Source organism: Lontra canadensis, unplaced genomic scaffold (genome assembly GCF_010015895.1).
Source record: "Lontra canadensis isolate GAN:19392208 unplaced genomic scaffold, GSC_riverotter_1.0 scaffold38, whole genome shotgun sequence".
In the NCBI taxonomy this organism is placed as follows: Eukaryota; Metazoa; Chordata; class Mammalia; order Carnivora; family Mustelidae; genus Lontra; species Lontra canadensis.
The window spans coordinates 1,122,280-1,141,197 of record NW_022631032.1 but is presented as its reverse complement, the minus strand read 5'-3'; the positions used below and the strand labels follow the sequence as shown (position 1 = coordinate 1,141,197).

The 18,918-nt window shown below is 49.5% G+C and overlaps 2 protein-coding genes across 4 annotated transcripts in view; one reads left to right on the top strand and one right to left on the bottom strand.

Moving 5' to 3' along the window:
* Positions 1-1,492: 1,492 nt before the first annotated feature.
* FAM43A (family with sequence similarity 43 member A) lies at positions 1,493-3,487 on the bottom strand. The gene has a single exon (XM_032869291.1). The coding sequence runs from the start codon at positions 3,224-3,226 to the stop codon at positions 1,937-1,939; it is 1,290 nt and encodes a 429-aa protein (XP_032725182.1). The 5' UTR covers positions 3,227-3,487; the 3' UTR covers positions 1,493-1,936.
* A 13,978-nt stretch (positions 3,488-17,465) lies between these two features.
* Positions 17,466-18,918, top strand: part of LSG1 (large 60S subunit nuclear export GTPase 1) — a 32,839-nt gene continuing 31,386 nt past the window's right edge. For all 3 annotated transcript variants that reach the window (XM_032869282.1, XM_032869281.1, XM_032869280.1), the window contains exon 1: positions 17,466-17,590. In XM_032869282.1, coding sequence (XP_032725173.1) covers positions 17,492-17,590 — 99 coding nt within the window. In that variant the 5' untranslated portion in view covers positions 17,466-17,491. The remainder of the gene's footprint in view (positions 17,591-18,918) is intronic.

Here is an 18,918-nt window from a genome sequence, read left to right as displayed (position 1 = left end):
GACTCCTCAGGATCTGTGGGTCTAGCTGTCTAAAACATAATTACGACGAAAACAAAATAGAGCAGCCTCAGGACAGCATGGAAGGCCAGAAGTGGGATCATTTCTGCAACACAGGAAATGGAGCCCAAAGGGGTAAAGGGAAGAAAATAATTTGAGGAAGGCACAGTTTTGGCAGCGTCTCATTACAACTTCCGGCTGATCGGGTATAGCCAAACCAGAGACATCTGTTTGGAGTTTACAACAGAAACAAGCTCACAGAAAGCCTGAAAACACACACACACACACACACACACCCTAAGCTCTACCAGTTCGTGTCTGCCTTGACCTCCACACTATTCCCCCACTGGGTCACACTGGGTTGTAGAAGGGAAGGAAATAGGTTCTTCCGCCGGCCTCCCCACCGGCCCCACCTGCGCCATGACTCATTCGCGCCATGATCAGAACTTACCAACCTTTCTCTCTCTTGATTTTCCTCCAGGAAAAACAGAGATAGCCCCACTCCTCACAGAGCCCCAAAGACACTTTTCTTGAGGTCTCCAGTTGATATTTAAAGCCCCTTGAACTATTTGTAAGGGAAAAGGTGACCCACAGAAGAAGGTGGTAAAAACTCAGAAGACCTTGAAAGTCACTCCTTCCTAAATTACCTCACAAGTCTGGGAGTGAGGAACAGAACTCACCCTGTACCTCCAAGAATTAACTCCGAGAGACCAGAAAAGGTCCACACCACCCCAGTTTACTGCATGAAGAATATGGGAGGATAGGCTCAAAGAGAAGGCAAGGGCTGGCCCCAGCCCCGGCGCCCACCCTGCTGGAGAGCGACAGAAGCCCTGGACTACACAAACAGCAGGTTCCCCTTCTGGAATCACCTCCAAGCACTGTGAAGGCCAAACCCCGTCCTACCGTGCCATGGCACCGATGGCCAGGCCCTCTTCCAGCCCCGTGGCCCCCCAGCATTTTTAGCAGCACTTCCAGACGCTCACCTGTTCTGTGACATTGTCCTCTTTATTCTCTCCCCACTGGCGTGCAAACACAACCAGAGCAGTGCTACTCTTAAAAAATAACAAAATGTTTTATACCCATTTCTGTATATACAGCTGAACAACATTTTACATGTCCCTTTTGCACAGCAAAAAATATAAACATTTAGCTCTGAGAACACAGTTATGTACAAAAAAAAATGTCAAAAATACTTCACAACAGTGCAAAATACTTTACACAGTATCATGGAGGGAGATCTTTTGAGCAGAAGGTGTGTGTGTTTTTAAAGGAAAACTCCTTTTTTGTTGTTTTAAAGATATTAGACGTCTTTAACTGTAAACAAAATGCAACTTTCTTCCATTTCCCCCCACCACCATCCCCAAACAATTATTTGAGGAATTTGGCAGAATTTCAAGGGTCTGAGTGTGAGGTAAACAACCCAAGCTCTCGCACCAAAAAGACTGGGGGCAAGGAGGTGGCATTACAGCCTCAAACGTTGCAAGATAGAAAAAAAAAAAAAAACCATGTTTTTTAATGACATGTCAATGACAGCGCTAGGCCGCTCCCTGTTACTGGGTCCGGTCGGGGGAGGAAATTAACTCTTCCTCAGGCCCCAGCTGCCCCACAAACAGGAAACTGGCCAGCCGGCAGGCATCCCTTGCTAACCAGCGGGCCCTTTTCTCACCGTCCGCCCGCCCCCCACCCCCACGCCCCCAGCCCTGTCTCTCTCTCCCTCGGTGCAGTCTGACCCCTCGCACATCTCCACACGCAACCTGAGCCCCGCTTCAAACAGAGCCAAGTGTGCTGAAGGAGAGGGCCAGGGCAACTCTGGGCCTCAAGTGTCCCATTTCCCCTTTCCTGGGGACGGGCGGGGGACGGAGGAGATGGGTGTGGTCCAAAAGACAGGTGAGGAGTCATGGTGGGGCGCGAGGGGTGCGCACAGGGGGCTGCTGAGATCTCAACCCGAGTGGGGCTCCTCTGGGTTGGCGCCGTCGTTAGGGCCTGACAGGTCCGCTGCGGTAGCAGGGGAGGTGGCGTCCGGGCCCCCGCCTTCGATGGAGCTCTCGCTGCCGGTACTCTCGCCGGACAACAGGCGCGTCACCCGCAAGTCGGCCTGCAGGCTGCGCACGTCGTTGCCGAAGCTGAGTTCTCCCAGGTCGTTAATAAGCTGAGACAGCTCGGCCTTCATGTCCGAGGCGCTGCCCAGCAGCAGAGGCGGCGGCCCAGCCCCAGGGCCCAGGGAGACCCCGCCGCCCCCTAGTGCCTCCTCGCGGCCACTTTCCAGCGTGTCCAGCAAGTCCCCGCATTCCAAGTGCATAGCCACCACCAGCGCTCGCTGCGCCTCGGCCTCTTCCGCCGCCGCGTCCCCCTCCTCGGCACCGTCCGCCGCCTCCTCCTCCTCCTCCTCCTCCAGGCAGCTCTCCGTGTGCTCCTCTTCCTCTTCCTCCTGCAGCTCCTGCTCCTGCTGTTCACCGAGCAAGTCCTCGGTGATGGAGCCCAGCTTAGGCGCGCTGCGGCTGCGTTCCACCGGTGGCTTATAACAGCAGGGTCCGTGCAGGAGCAGCTTGCGCAGAGGCACTAGCGGGATGGTGTGCGCGCCCACCAGCTCCTGCTGCTGGTGACGCGCATCGTCCCTCCGCTTGAGCCGTTTAAATTCCGCCAGCGCGTTGGCCGACGTCTGGTACAGCAGCAGGGCCATAGCCTGAGCCTTCTCGGGCTTGGACACCAGCACCGCGTGGCAGCGCAGCATTACCGCCTTGTGCTTAAGCTCGTGCCGGTATACCCAGGCGAAGACCTTGGGCAGCCGCGCGTCTGCCACGCAATAGGTAACGCGGTGCAGCAGGTAGAGGTGGCCCGGGCGGCGCAGGGCGCGCTCCTCAGCGTGCACCATGCGGATACCCTGCGCGCTCACAGTCAGCTTCATCTTGGTGCCCTGACGACCCGCCTCGCTCTTGCTCCAGATCTTGCCCACCGCTAGGTCAGTGCAGCCGTCGCCGCGCGCCTGGATGGTGGTGGCATTGCCCAGGTAGAGCACAGTGTAAGTGGGGTCCTCGCTGGTGATGTGCAGTTTCTTGCGCTTGGAGCGGAACATGCTGCCCACCCGGCTGAGCGCGCCTTCGGGGCACGCCCGCGCCAGCGAGCTGAGCGCCGAGTAGTGCAGGCTCACCGCGTAGCCCTTGGGCTTGGACGCCTGCCGTGGCGGTGCCTCGGCCAGCAGCTCGAACTTGTGTTTCTTCCACGGCAGCATCTCCGGAGGGCGCCCCCGCGCAGCTGGGCGGCGGCGGCGGAGCGCCGGGTACGAGCCCCGCTGAGCCACCCGCCCTGGCCGGGCTTGGCCCGGGCAAGACAGAAAAATAAAACTCAGCTGGGAGTGGCCCACTGGTAGATAGGGGCTTAGGGAGTATCGTCCTCAGGGACCCCGCCGAAGTGGGTACGGGTTAAAATTTTAAAAGAGAAGAAAATAGTCAGCTGCGAGTTGGGGGCGGGGGTGGGGGGGGGAGGAGCGCGCACAGATTTACCCCAGCCAGGGCAAGGACGGGATCTTAGGCAAGCAAATTGAGAGAAAGACGAAATCAGAGTGGAACGTTAAAAAGAGATGCGCGCGCGCAAACAGAGGGAGCCCCAGCCAAAGCAGCCGGGACGGGACGAGAATAGGCAGGAACTCCTCGGTGAGCCTGGAAAGGGTCCCCGCGCTCACACACACACACACTGCCCAGGGCTGGAACTAGAAAGAGCGGAAACTCGATAGCGAGTGTGCCCAGGGGTCCGGGCTCCCGCCCCCAGGGGGTGCTGGAAACCGAGAGCCTCTCCGCGGGGCTGATCCCAGAATGTGCGGCTTGACCCGAGTGCGGTCAGATGCTGCCCCGGCTGGCCGCGGCGGGCCCGGCGCAGCACTCCGGCGGTGGCTCACTGCATCTTCGCTCCGGCCGGACGTGGGGACTTGGGCTCGGCGGGCTCACTGTCCCGGCTGGCTCCGCCGGGGCAGCGTGGGGCGCCGAGGGCGGGGCGCGCGCATGATCGGCTCCGGGGACGGTCGCTACCTCATTTCTTCCCTCCGGGGGGGTCCGACTCCGCTCCCGAGGTCCCCAAGGTCTGCTGCCCGCCCTTGCGGCGCGCGGGTCCGGTGCTGCAAGCGGTAGCTGGCTCGCCAGCCTCACATCCTTGCGGTCCGGGAGCAAGATCTCGGGTAAATATAGGCCGGCGCGAACCATTCGCCGCGCGGGGACAGGGGAGGTGCACAGAAGAGGATGCGTTTCGGGCCCGGACGCCCGGCGGGTTCCTGGTCTCTTAAAGGGACCTAGTTGCAGCCATTTGTCGAAGGAAAGGGAAAACCGGTCCAATCCCGCAATTACATCTCAAATTTACTAGCATCTCATTTATCTACAGGTATCGCCAAGACCCGGGGTTACCCCCTCGGGAAGGGCGACTTGAATTCTGACACTCCACCCTCGGGCTGAATTGCAACTCACTAAATAAATGTGTGTCTACATCGAAACTTCTGGGGGAAGTGGTGGAAGATGGGATTTAGACTAATTTACTATGTAAAGAGGTTGGGGAAAGAGTGGTTCTTTCCTTGTGTGACAGCTCTCTGAGAATGACTGGTGTTGTTTAATAATGTATTTTTTCACAATTTATTTTTCATTAAAGGAAGCAAGGAAAGCCCAAAGCAAGGAAAACAACGAGACTTATCTTTTAGGGTCTTGGAGCCCTTTCTCTACAGACAAGCAGATAGTGAGAAGTGAGATGAGCGTAACGCCCTGATAGGGGTGAACAATATTGTACAGAGTCCACAAATAAAGTGTTTCTGTCCCTAATCCCTAGCAGTGGCCCTTCCTGCTCTCAGGCCTCAAAGAAGACTAGTTTTCGGAGACCTATACCATTCCTAAGTAATGCTTATGTGTGGTTAGAACTCATTTTGTTTTGGCAGGCCAGTCATTCCATTTTATTACATCATTGACACATTTTGGGTGAGAATTCCTAGTAAAAAATCCAAATGACGTTTTTTATTTCACTAATAATGCTCAGCCACCATCCACTAGGAATGACGATCACATTATTATCCTTTTCTCCTGGGCTGCCTGAACAGCATAGCCTTAGTCCTCTGACCAGCTTGACCCTTGGCTGGTAACTCATTTCTGGGATCCTCAAACAACAAGCTTGCCTCAGTGGTCTGCTCAGTGAAAGCAAAAAGACTTCAGCTGGAGTGTGGGATAAATGTCCAGATGATCCTACATCAAACTGCCAAGTTTGTCCCAGAGGAGGACAATGGAACCCCTTACCCCATCAGCCTCATCCCCTGAGGATCTTGGATATCTTTGGCTTCCATGCCAAAACCACTGATTTTAGAACCCCTGCAGCCCCTCTTGGAAATTCTCTGGAGCCCTACTTTTGCCAACTTTTAGCCTTTCTTTTAAATTTAAATAACCTTTCTTAAAATTCTAACCCAATTTTCTCAGACTCATTGGTGCTGAGTTTCAACGTAACTTTCCTGAGTACTTTTTGGTGCCAGGCCCTGAGCTAGGAGCAGACCCAGTTCCTGTCTACAAGGAGCTCCCAGTCCAACAAAGGATGCAAACTGCACCCAGCTCAGGCTTCCACTGAATCTAGGAGAGCACCCTGTGTCCTCTAGTGCCTGGTACACAAATAGGCACTAATTGATTGCTGAATTAATGAATGAGATGTGCGCGTGAACAGGAAGACAGAGCAGGCTATGTGCCTAAGAAAGACCCAATGTACTATGAAAAGCGGGAAGAAGAGAAAGTTCGTTTTGAGTGGGAAAATCGGAACAGGCTCTACGGAAGGTGATGTGTGAGGAATGAGCAGGCTTTCTCCAAGCAGGAAAGAATTAAAGGGCTTTCTGGATATAGAGGACAGCAGAATTCTAGAATGTGAAAATGCATGCACACATGCAGATGAGGGTGGAGTTTAATGATTATAACAAGGAGAGAAGAAAGTTTCCCGGTGGTGCTTTTCAGGCCCTCCAGCCATTTGTCGAAGGAAAGGGAAAGGAACAGCCTTTTCATGGCTAAGTCTTGCCCCAGGGTGTGATGCCTTACTTCCCAGCTGCACTAATGGACTAATGGAGGGACACCAGACCTGGTGCTGGAATGAATTAGTTAGAACAATAATAAGCCACTTAAGTCAAGGTGAAATCCTCTTCTGCTTGAATTCCTGGAAAATCTTGCAAAGGCAATCGGGTAGACTGCATGGGCTCCAAACTCAAAAGTCTGGTAAAAAAGCACACCAGATTCACCTGTGTTAAGTGACCCTTAGCTGGTCCATAATCTCGAAGTCTAAACTCTACAAGTAGATGTCATGTTCGGGTACCATTTCCAAGTTGCTCAGAGGTCCAGGGTCAGAAGGGCTTGGGGAAGACAAGGAAAGGCCAGTGGTGGGAGCTAAGGCTGGTCTCAGCTTCCACAAGGGCACCCCCTTTGGCATCAGGTGGTAGCAGGGAGCGCTGGGGACTACAAGGGCAGGGAGGGTTCCACTGGCTGGCCTGACTTCTCTGAGGCAGCGAGGACGTCAGTTCTGGGGGCAGAGGCCCACAGAGCTGCTCCTCTGGGCTGGTCTCTGCCACGCCTGGGCTGCCTTCTCAATAAGTTTGTTTTCAACCCTGGGAGGGCAGAGAGGTTCTAGGTAAACGTGAACAGTCTGAGGTGTGAGTCACAGTCTGTGCTGGGACTCACAGACCCAGGAGGAGGAGGGCCAGGCTGTCTCTTGCTAGCCTGGGCCCAGGGCCTGGACCTGGGCCTGAGCCTGGGCTGGCTGGCGGGGTTTCTTCAGCCGGGAAAACTGGTAGCACTATCTATGAGCCCACACCATGGACCTGAGACACAGGGTATTTCCAGAACAGAACAGGAGCCAAGGCAGTTGGGAAACAGGTCAGCATCTGCAGCAGACCTTGGACTGGGCTTTTTGTGTGTGATGCTGCCCCATCTACTGGTGCCAGGCAGAAGTGCTGTTTCGTGGGCTGGTTTCTCTTCCTACGCCCGTAAGACAGTGGTTGAATCAACTCACAGCCAAGTCACAGCAGGCTAGAAGCCTGGCCTCAGACCTGACATCCTTTGAGCTCACAGAAAGCATTCAGGCCCGCTCTCTCCCACCTTATTTCTTACATCATGGTCCTCCCTCTCAGGCTTCCTCCCCCAACACCCCATGGAATGCCTGTTGGCTTTGGAGATAACAAATGACTACTCTAGGATCCTCGAAGTCATCCAATAAACATTTGTTGTGAGTCTACGGTGGTTGTGATGTAGTTGCTGGGGATACCGTATGAAAGCAGACAGACAGGTCTTTGCCCTCATGGGATTTATATCCCACAGGGAGGCAGATAACACGCAAACAAATAATAAAATCTCAAACAGTGGTAAGTCTCAACACACACAAAAATTCAGGGCTAGGAGCAGAAGGTGGCTGGTTGAGACCACATGGCCAGGAAAGGGGTCTCTGGGCAGTAATCTCAAGGAGACGGAGTCAGCCATGCAGGAACATTCTAGCCTGTGCTGATGAGTAAGGAGGTCACAAGGCACGTGTGGCCATTGCACACATGAAATAGTTGGTCCAAACTGAAGTGTGATGCAGGTGTGAAACACATGCTGAATTTTTCAGACTTAGAAAAAATGAAAATGTCTCAATCATCTCATAATAATTATATGTGGAATGATAATATTTTGGCTTTGTTGAGTTAAATACACCATATTTTTAAAATTAATCTTGCCTGTTCCCTTTTACCTGTTTATTGTGGGTTCTAGAACACTCACAGCTATAGATCTGGGGAGCATTATACGAGGCTACCATGCAGGCCTAAAGGTGGGAATGAGCTCAGGGGGTTCAAGGACTCCCCAGCTTCAAAAATCCTACTGTGTGATGACGGCCTCTGGCCTTTCAGCCCTCTTCATTTCTAACTCCTATTTTATCAATTCTTTACTCTCCTTAAGACCTCCAGGATTGACATCAGCATCTGTTACAGGGTGAACTCACCCGCAGGCCACACCAGGAGCCCCTGGGCCAATTTCTGGGTCCTTTAAATCAGAATCTCCACTGAAACACCTCTGTGGTTGAACACATCCTGAAGTTTGGGGAGCCCCCTGCCCTGGCCCACCTCATGTCTTCCACTACCGACTTTCCTAGCCTCTTATCCTTCCCTTTCCCCCTTTCTAGGCTCCCTCAAAGTGGAGGTGGAACCCTCAAGGAGAGTGTGCTAAGTGAGAGAAGCCAGACATAAAAGTCCATTCATAGCAACTGTAGGCATTAGGTGAATGCATAGTGACAGAACACAGGTGGATGTTTGCCAGGGGCTGGAGAGAGGAAGGAACTGGGAACAGCTGCTTAGTGGATATGGGGCTTCCTTCTGGGATGATGAAAATGTCTTGGAACTACATAGGAGTGGTGGCCGTACAACGTTGTGAACATTAATTATTGCTTCGTTGTTGACCTCAAAATGGTTAATTTTATGGTATACGCACCTTATCTCAACATTTTTTCTAAAATGGAGGAAGGAGGCAGAGAGAGGTTAGAGCGATGTGATGTGAGGAGCCAATGCTCCCTTGTAGGCTTTGAAGGTGGAGGGAGAGGCCACATGCCAAAGAAGGCAGGCAGCCTCTAGAAACTGGAAAGGGTCAAGACAAATTCTCCCCCAGAGCATCCACAAAGGGGACCCTGTGACACTTTGATTGCAGCCCACTGAGACCTGGGTTGGGCTTTTAACCCACAAAATTGTCAAGCTCCCGTTGACTTACACCAAGCGTATGGTCATCTGTCACAGTGGTCATACTCCTCCCTGCCAGCCATCTCATCTCTTCTAATTCCATTTCCTCCCCCACTCACCTCAGTGAGCACCCTCCATCCTCACCACGCTTCCAAAGCTGCCCACTCCCTAGCAGAGCCAAGTTCAGGACCTAGAGCTTCTTCAAGAAAACCAAGGCAGTAAGAGCAACGTTCATGGTGTGCCAACCCCAACTAACCCACTTGCTCAGCCACATCCATACCTTCTCCCACCCCTTTCCTCCAGGCACCCTGGGACGCATGGGTGGCTCAGTCGTTGGAGCAACCAGCTCTTGGCTTGAGCTCAGATTATGGTTTCAGGGTCGTGAGATGGAGCACCACGTGGGGCTCTATGCTCAGCACCGGGTCTGCTGAAGATTGTTTCCCCCTCCCTCTCCCTCCCACTCTGCTGCTTACTCTGTTCTCAAATAAGTAAGTAAATAAAATCTTTTTCTAAAAGAAGTCTCTTTTCCTTTGAACCTGTCCCTCTCAAATCGACCCCCCACACTGATACCAAGCCACAGATTTGACTTGTACCTCCTCCCACTATAACCACTTGGTGGTTTCCTACCAACATAGGTTGCAGACTCAGCTTCTCAGCAGAGTACATGAGAATTTTCAGGTCTGGCACCTGCCTACCTCTCCAGCTTCCTTCGCCGACTTCCCCTGGCTGACCCCTTCTCACTTTTAAAAAGCCAGCTCAGGCACCATCTTGTCGAGAAAAGGGGCCCAGGCCTCCCTAACTCTTTCTCCATGCTCCTTGTATCTCTACCTCTGCACTTGCCTTTTGTAATGTTATTGTCTTTAATTCTGCCTCCCTCACTGGACTGTGAGCTCTTGGAGAGCAGCAACTACACTGAATTCATCTTTCTGTCCTCAGCTCTTAGCACAATACCTGCCACCAAGTCAGCACGCGATAAACAGTGTACAATGAACAAACATTAACGCTGTGTTTATTTTCACAGCAAGCGAACTATCACAAGCACAGGCTGTCAGAACTGGCAGAGCTCTTCAGGACATTCTTTTTTGTTTTGTTTTGTTTAAGATTTTATTCCTCTATTTATTTGAGAGAGTGAGGGGAGGGAGAAGGACAAACTGACCCTATGCTGAGCATGAAGCCTGACACAGGGCTCGATTCTACCCCCTGAGATCAGAACTTGAGCTGAAATCAAGGGTTGGATGCTCAACCGACTGAGCCACCCAGGTAACCCCTTCAAGGACAATCTAGTCCCCCCTCTCTTGGTTCCACAGATGAGGAAACTGAGGTCCCAAGAGTGCACATGCATGGCTGTACCATTATTCAGCAGCCAAGCCCAAATCAAGTAGGACCCACGTGGCCTGTATCTCCATTCAAGGCTTTTTCCTTCAGCTAAACATAAAGCCAGAGACTTTTTTTTTTTAAAGATTTTATTTATTTATTTGATGGAGAGAGAGATCACAAGTAGGCAGAGAGGCAGGCAGAGAGAGAGGAAGAAGCAGGCTCCCTGCTGAGCAGAGAGCCCGATGCGGGGCTCGATCCCAGGACCCTGAGATCATGACCTGAGCTGAAGGCAGAGGCTTAACTCACTGAGCCACCCAGGCATCCCAGCCAGAGACTTTTAAATACACAAATATGCAGAGCACATTTCCTGCTCCCTCCTTCTATGAAGGGCTATATCTGGGGGTGGGGGGTTCATGGCTTTATTTGGTTGAATGGGCAGACTCAGCCCTCATCAACCAAACACTTCTCCCCATAACCTAAGCTGCCATTTGCCGGGCCCCTTAATGGAAATTCCCCTTGTTACTAGCTGTCGCTGCCACCAAAGAAGCTGGAGTCAAGCATGACTGTCATGGGATTTACACAGTGAGACTTTGTTCTCTCTAGCAGTCAAGATCACGTCCAGGTCCATGAGAGTCTGGTGGCCCACTGGGCTCCTCTGCTCTGCCCGGTGACCCTTAATTTCTCTGGGGTTTTCACTTCAAAAACAATGAGAGTTGTAGCAGTTCTTATCTTACAGGAAATGGCATAAAGAAGGACCAATGAAATTAAATGTGCATGGTAAATGCTTGGAGGTTTTCACATTGAAAAAGGATATTATGCAACTTGTGTTTTCATTTGTCTCTTGTTTTGGAACGTCTCTCTGGGCATGTTGACCTGGTGCATCTTTAGCGAGCCTATGCAAATGAGCTGGCAAAGTTACAACTATTCCGTCACAAACGGTAAGGCTACTGGCCTCGCCCCACTAGGTGCTGGGGAGATGCTCAAGGCCTCACCTTGAAGGTTCTAATCCAGTATCTGTTGTTTCTGAAAGAAATTGAGGAGGTACTTTTGGTATGCTGTAGGAGAGGAGATACAGGTGCAAATAATGTGATCTGAGCTAACACAGGCTGAGCTGAACACAAAACACTGGCTCAGAGGGAAAAACAATCTGCTCAGACATTGAAGACACTCATCAGGGAGGGGGAAGGCTTCACGCTCCACTGAAAGACAAGCAGGTTGCTATGGACAGAGACAGAGGAAAGGAATTCAGAGGGAGAAAATGGCCCATGTAGACGGTGGTTAGTGTTGAACACTAAACAACTAGGCCAAAAGCAGGGAACTCAAGCATACTGAGCACTTACTAGGTGTCAGGCTCTGTGTTAAATGCTTTGGATCCTTCCAGATGTTTCATTCTCCTAAGAGTATGGTGAGGTCCGTGATGTTCTCTTCACTAGAGGGAAAGGACTGAGGTTTGGAGGAGTTCAGAAACTGGCCTAAGATTGCCCAGCTCTCTGGGTGTGAGTCAGGTGAGGACCTCACCCTGGAGGGCCTTGAATGGCAGGTGGAGGCATTTCCCAAGCTGTGGTGAGTCACTAGGCATCTGAGCAGGGAATTGCTGTGATCAGAGCCATAGCTCAGACACCCACATCCCCACCCTGACTCACTGAGGGTCCCAGGTCCTGCCCCTCTCTGAGCCCTGTCCTCCCAGTGTGTGAGCTGAGAAAATTCCCTTCTAGTCCTTAGTTGCAGGAGGCTGTATTGGTTTCCTAGGGCCACCATAATTACCATAAACAGGTGGCTTAAAACAACAGAAACTTTTTTCTCTCACAATTCTGGAGGCCAGAAGAAAGAAGCATTTTCCTTGCCTACTAGCTTCGGGCTCTAGCCAGCAATTCCTGTACTCCTGAACTTAAGAATCTCTGTCTCTATCCTCACAGTCCCCGCCCCCCACCCCCGTGCTTTCTCTGTGTGTGTCCAAATTTGTATCTTCTTATAAAAACACATTATTGCATTAGGACCCACCCTGATTCAGTATGACCTCCTCTTCACTTGATTACATCTGTAAAGACCCTCTTTCCAAATAAGGCCACATTCACAAGTATCTAGGGTTAGGATGATAATCTATCTTTTTGAGATACACCATTCAACTCAAAACAGACGCCATGACAGGAAATTGCAGGAATGAGAGAGGAAATTAACAAGTCAGACACCTACAAACTCCCCAAGTCACCCTGGGGCCCATGTTGGCCATGACGCCTCTCCTTTCATGGACTGTGGCCTACAGTGTCTGCCGCCCAGACAGCACCCAGCCAGAAAAGCAAAGGCATAACAAGTCAAAAGAAGCAAAACCTTGAGCCTTATGAGAGAGCCTTTCTCATCAGTGCCACCAGAGGCAGGAACCCAGTTGGTTTGTCCCCTCTGGAGTTGGAGGGAGGAGAAATCGTTAGCCCCTGCATGGTTAGCTTTAAAACACACAAAACCTAGCCCCTTAACATTTTCACTTGTGATAATAGCATTTGTAACGAACGTTGACTGAATTTGGTAGATGGTGGTACACGGTGCCCTCAGCCTTCCCAAGACAAGCACTGTGGGATGTCGTCTTCTCCCCAGGCTACACGATGAAGTCATGCCCTGCAATTGCCAGCCTGAGCACCTTTTCTGAGACCACCCTGTTATGTCAAATACTGGGATGACATAGGGTAGTGAGAAGAGGAAGGGAAACTCCCAGGGTAAGAAGTCTGTTAAGCACCTTAATGATCATCTATTCCAACCCCCACTTTGGAGCATGAACCTGCTTTAGAACATCCTGATGCTTGCTTGAATACCCCTGGTGGCAGGGAGCTCACTATCTTATAAAGCTGTCCACTCCATTTTTGAACCACTCTGATTATAAGAAGGTTCAAAGAAATTAAACCTAAAATTGCCACTCTGTAGCTTCAACCCATTTGATCTAGTTCTGGCTGCCTTGTGTCTACTCAGAGCAATTTCTCTCCCTTCCCTGTAACAGTCCTTCACATAAATAGAAATGGCCCCCACATATCCTTGGAGTCCCCACTCCCGAGGCTAGTCACACTTCCTTCACCTTTTTCTCATTCCCTCACATTCCAAGTTGACATGCTAACACTTGTTAGCATATTAGAGTAATTCAAGGGGAGTGGTCGGAAGTCCATTCTGGTTGAGTAGGGTCTAACTGGCAGTGTAGGTCATGGCTCCACCACTGACCTGAGCTATTTAACCTTGGATGAGTCCCTCTGCAGTGGTTGGCTGCAGGACAACCACTAAAATTTAAGCTCATAGGGACAGGGTGTTTGTCCAATGCTGAATCCCTGGGCCTAGCGATGAACAAGTGAATGAATGAATGAATGAATGGGGGAAACCTGGCACTTCCTAGCTGCAGATTTTAGAGTTGGTCATTAGTAATTCTACATCTACTCTCCTTTACTTTGCTTCACTTTATTGGGCCTCAATTTGTGCAACTAAATGTTCAGAAAAATAGGGGCGCCTGGGTGGCTCAGTTGGTTAAGTGTCTAATTTTTTTATTTCGACTCAGTTTCTGACCTCAGGATTGTGAGATGGAGCCCCGAGTTGGGCTCCGCACTGAGCGTGGAGTCTGCTTAAGATTCTCTCTCTCCCTCTGCTACTTTCCCACCCCAGAAAAGAAAAACAAATGCATAGGGTGGGAATGAGAAGTTGTTGTTTAATGGGTACAGGGAAAAAAGTTCAGAAAAATAGAAGTTCCCTTTCTCACTTGACTACTGTAAGGACAAAAATAATTACAAAGTCATCTGTGAGTAAAAATCCCTGGCTATTCCACATAAAACTACAAGGGTTTTCGGGGTCGCCTGGGTGACTCAGTCACTTGAGTGTCTGACTCTTGATTTTGGCTCAGGTCATGATCTCAGGTTCGAGGAATTGAGCCCCATGTTGTGTTCCATGCTTAGCAGTCTGCTTGTCCCTCTCCCTCTGCTCCTCCCCTGCTCTTGCTCTCTCTTTCTCTCTCTCAAATAAATAAATATATATACACACATATATATGTATATATATATATACAAATATATATATATATATATATATATATATATATATATATATATATACACACACATATATATATATAAAATCTTAAAAAAGGAAACTATAGGAGTTTGGGAAAAATCCATAGGTTCTAATATAATATACATAGGCTCTTGTAGCCTTTATCACCAAAGCAAAAGGTATTTTACACTTTTCATTGCACACAGAATGACTTGCACCAGCAGGCAATCAATGTTTGATTGAAGCGATTTAAGTTAGTCGCTTACAAGAACCACAATTAAGGGCTGCTAAGAATCCACCCACTTTTTACAGGGATAAATTGAGAATGGCAGATGATCAAAGGGAGTTTTCCTTACTGACTGAATGACTGCAGACACTGCCAGACTTCCATTTTCACGACCCTCAGCCTCATGCAAACAGCTTTACTGTCCCGATGGAACGAGGTGCTGTAGAGAATGGGTGAGAGGGAGGAGCAGGGCTGCAAACTTGCCTTGGAACAAGGTTTCTGCCACTAACCTGTTTTTGGCCAAAGGGTGAAAAGAAAAAACGGAAACCCACCCACTCTCCTTTCTCCCTCCCCAGACAGATGTGGGGCCCAGGGAGGCACAGGAGTGTGGAGATGGTGAGCACAAAGCCACTCCAAAATTTGTTCTTGGGTGTGGGTGGTCAGGGTTTGCAACTACATTTGTTTAGCTGAGGTAAATCAAGGATTATGCAACACCGTCAGTGAGGAACACTCACTCTCTGTTGCTCTTTGGAAGCTGGATATGAATCAATATCAACACAACCTCCTCCAGAGGTCAGCTGTGCAGAGAATCTCGGCTTCAACAGAAGATCTCAGCTATGTGGAGAATCAGGAGGATCTGACCAGTTTTCCAACATGGACTTGGTAGATGAGCATTTCCACTGTCGTGTCAAAATGATGAGAGGAGTTTGGCTGGGTTGTGTTGTTCCCCAAAGTGTGTGGGTAGAATGGCTTCTACGGTGGGAGGGCAGGAACCTGGGCTGATTCGTCTTTGCAACACCTTCCACTTGGTCCGGAGCCAGCACCGTGCTCTACCCTCACCACCACTACCACCACTACTGACTCAATGTCACTTTCCTCTCAGTTTGGATCCCATAATCTTATCTCATCAGGACCCTCAATTGCCTTCCTCCTTCTTCTTAATGAACTAGTCTCATAATCCCACATGTGGATTTTTACCTGCATCATCCAATTGTTTGGGAAACTGTTCAGCTGTGAAAATTGGTACCCCATGAACTACTAGGCAATGATCTTTCAGCATTATCTGATTTGCTACTTCTGCAGGATAGGGATTATTCTTACCCCAATAAACAAATAAGAAAACTGAGGCTCAGATAGTTCTTTTTCCACAGTGACAGAAATATTAGAAAATATTAGAAAAAAATTAGGAAATATTAGAATTATTTTTGTCTTACTTGTCAGCTAAGAATAGTTGCTGCTATTGTGATCTTACAATGTCAGTGTCTGTTTGACTCTCTGCTAGTCTCGATTAAATTTTCACTTTATTTGTTAAGATTTTTCGGAGCCTGTGGATAATGACAATAGAACCCCAAAGTGCTTGCTCTCTCTAAATCTCTGGAGATGACAAAATCTGGAAAAGGAAACAAGGGTGCAATCCCAAGTTCCTGACTGAGCTCTAGGAATGAGATGACAGGCTTCTTTCTCTCACCTACTGTTGCAGAATCCATGCAATCTTACTTTATGAGTTAAGCTTTATTTTTTTTAAAGATTTTATTTATTTATTTGACAGAAATCACAAGTAGGCAGAGAGGCAGGCAGAGAGAGAGAGGAGGGGAAGCAGGCTCCCTGCTGAGCAGAGAGCCCTATGCAGGGCTCGAACCCAGGACCCTGGGATCATGACCTGAGTCGAAAGCAGTCTTTAACCCACTGAGCCACCCAAGTGCCCCAGAGTTAAGCTTTATTTTTAACCACTCAGCTTCAAGAGAATTCCAGGAACTGTCAATTTACTCTCTTCCATGGATCCTTCCCATATCTTACCATGGAGATTATGCAGTATTTAAAGATACACCATTTCTATGTTAGGAAATGGGAGGGAAACACATTCCGATTCATTCCTTCACTAATCTGTGGTCACTGATTTCCGGAAGCTTTGCCAACTACTACATTGCTTTTCAGCAAACCCTTGGCTGTTTCCCGAAGTTCACTCCAACTCAGTTAAGAGTTAGCTCTTGGTGGGTTAGGCAGGGAATCCAGAGATGGTGGGTGATATGGTCCCAGCTGGTCATGCCCCTAATTCGCGGTGGTTGACCTTTTAGCCAGTCCAGTGCCTTCCCCGACACCGAAGGGAGTGGACTCCTCTTGCTACCCAAACCGTGGTGGCCCTTGGGCCAGAGCATTCCATGTCACCTGGAAACTTGTTAGAAGTGCAGATCTGCATTTTGACGCCATTCCACGGAGGATTCACAGGCATGACCAAGTCGGAGAAGCACTGGGTTCTGAAACGCACGCTAACAACCCTCATGCTTCCCTTTTCCCAGCAACATACGAGATAGCTGATGAGATCTGGAGTTTGATACCTGACGCCTTACAAATTCCATCTATGACGTGAGCAAGCTTCTTCCTCTCTGAACGCGGTAACACTGCGGTGATTCTCACAATGTAAGCAAAACGCGCAGCACCCCACAACCCTCACCCAGCTTTCCATCTGCCCGTCGCTGGGCCATTCACGATGGAGTGAGCCCCAAAAGCCCAGGTCGCAGAGCGAGCCGGCTCACTGTTTCCACTTTAACAATAGGAAATGTTAGTGCAACTCTAAGTGGAGTTGTTGTTGTTTAAATAAAGCATTTAAGTCATCCGGTTGGCTTTCCTTGCAACCTTGCCAAGCTCTGGAAACATTCCTGACGCTTCCTTTCTGAGCTCCCATCCAGGCCGGAACTTTTCTCCCCAGTTCACAGCTAGTAAAGACTAAGTAAACAAAAACTATTTAGATTCTGGGCTTGACGGCATTGGGGCCACACCTTGAGGCGCAGGCGAAAACCAGCGCCAGCCAGCGACGCCACTTGGCGCCAGAAGTGTCCTTCACCCGTGTCTCCGCCCTTTGGTGACAAAAGCAGCCGGAGGCGGGGCTAAGACGCGGAATACGCTCGGCCATGTTTTTCAGGTCTCCTAGTTCCTCACCGGACGTTAAAGATCGACGCACGAATCTGGAAGGTACCATTATTTTGATTCAATCATTCTATCCAAACTCGAATATTCGTGGACATAGCTATAGAAATTAAGTTCCTTGGACATATTCATATTTATATTCTGTAGCAGTGGCAATGAGAGGTATACGAAGGGTAGCTTGGAGTAAGTCATTCCGCCTTCTTTTCAACTCGGGCTTCCGCTACTTGGGCTCGCTTTACGTCACTTCCGGGGACCGAGCTCTTGAATACCGGAAAACGCGCGTGCGTTGCCGGGAGCGTTCTTGCCAGCTCTGTGCTGCCATGGGCCGGCGGAGAGCGGCAGGTCCCGAGACCCTCGGCCGGGCCCTTATCCGCCAGAAGACTCAGCGAAGCCGTAACCACCGTCACAGCGACTTCTGGGTAAGACAGTTTATCGTGTTTCTTGGCCTTTTTTTCTAGCTATGAGAGTTTGCATGCTGCGAAGCCGCGGGGTCAAAAGTCACAGGAAAATTTTGTAGGGAAAAGGACGCCTAAGGAGGGCTCGGAGAGCGGAGTACGTTTAAGTTCCCCTCAGGCGGATCAGCAGGCCCCCTTTCCATTGAGGCACAGGGCGCAGAGGTCGAGGCGGGAAAGGAGGGCTAGTGTGATGATGAGGCTGTTGGGAGAGCTTGAAGCGTGGTGAATGCAGGGAGCGTTTGAAAGTTTCGGAGCAGAAAACACATAAAAGCTACTTCTTTTGGTATTGTTCGAAGAATGACTCCTCCAGGAGCGGCTCCAGTTGCCGCCAGAAATACAAAATAACTCAGATGCTTGCTGCATCCTTTTTATTCCCTAACGGTTTCGGTGGATGATGAACACTGCATCTCCAAACCGTGGTGAGCTGGCCCAGTACTTCCCTGGACCTACGGATGAACACAATTTCAGGATCCTAGAACAACGGATGAAGTAGTTCGATGCTTGTTTTTCTAACCTACCCCCTAGGTATTTGAGATTCGCTGTGCTAACTGTGTGTGCGCGCCACTGTAATACCATCTGATGTCCCGCCAGTTTGTACGCAGAGTAGAGGCATCCGGGGCTCTTCCGTAGTCATCAGGTCCAAGTTACTCTAGACATTAGATCACTGATCATTTTTAGTTGGTTTTGAGGGAACTTGTTACAGTATAACCTTTAGGAAGTGGTAGGAAGATTGAATATGAATTCTTACGAATCGGATTTTGATTCTTACTCTGATTTTTTTGCTGACCTGTGGCCTTGAACCCACCATCTACTCTTTTAATCTTCTGGTTTTTTAATTTATTTGTTCCTGTAATGAGCATGTAGCTAGAATAGTGTTTATCAAACTCGGGATTGCACCTGGGAAATCAGTTAAGTAGGTACCAACTAGTGGTTTTTTAACCCAGCAGGATAGAACTCAAAATAGCAGAGTGTATTACATGCGATAAGGTAACTTTGTTTCAGCATTCTTTTTTTTTTTCCCCCCCATATTCTGCTGCTTGGCACAGAATTGCATCGTTGTGTGTATCACAGCATCTGAGTCACTATGTAATCTGCATTTTTTACTGTGGGTCTCCATAAAAAATTTCAGTTAAGTCTGCCAGGATCAGAGAGTCTGGATTCAGATTTTCTCTCTACCATTTATTAGCAGCACCTATAGGCAAATTATTTTTATCTATTTGAAACTGTTTCCTTGTCGGCAAAATAGAGATACAGTAAAATTTATTTCAAAAGGTTTGAAAATTAAATGAAAT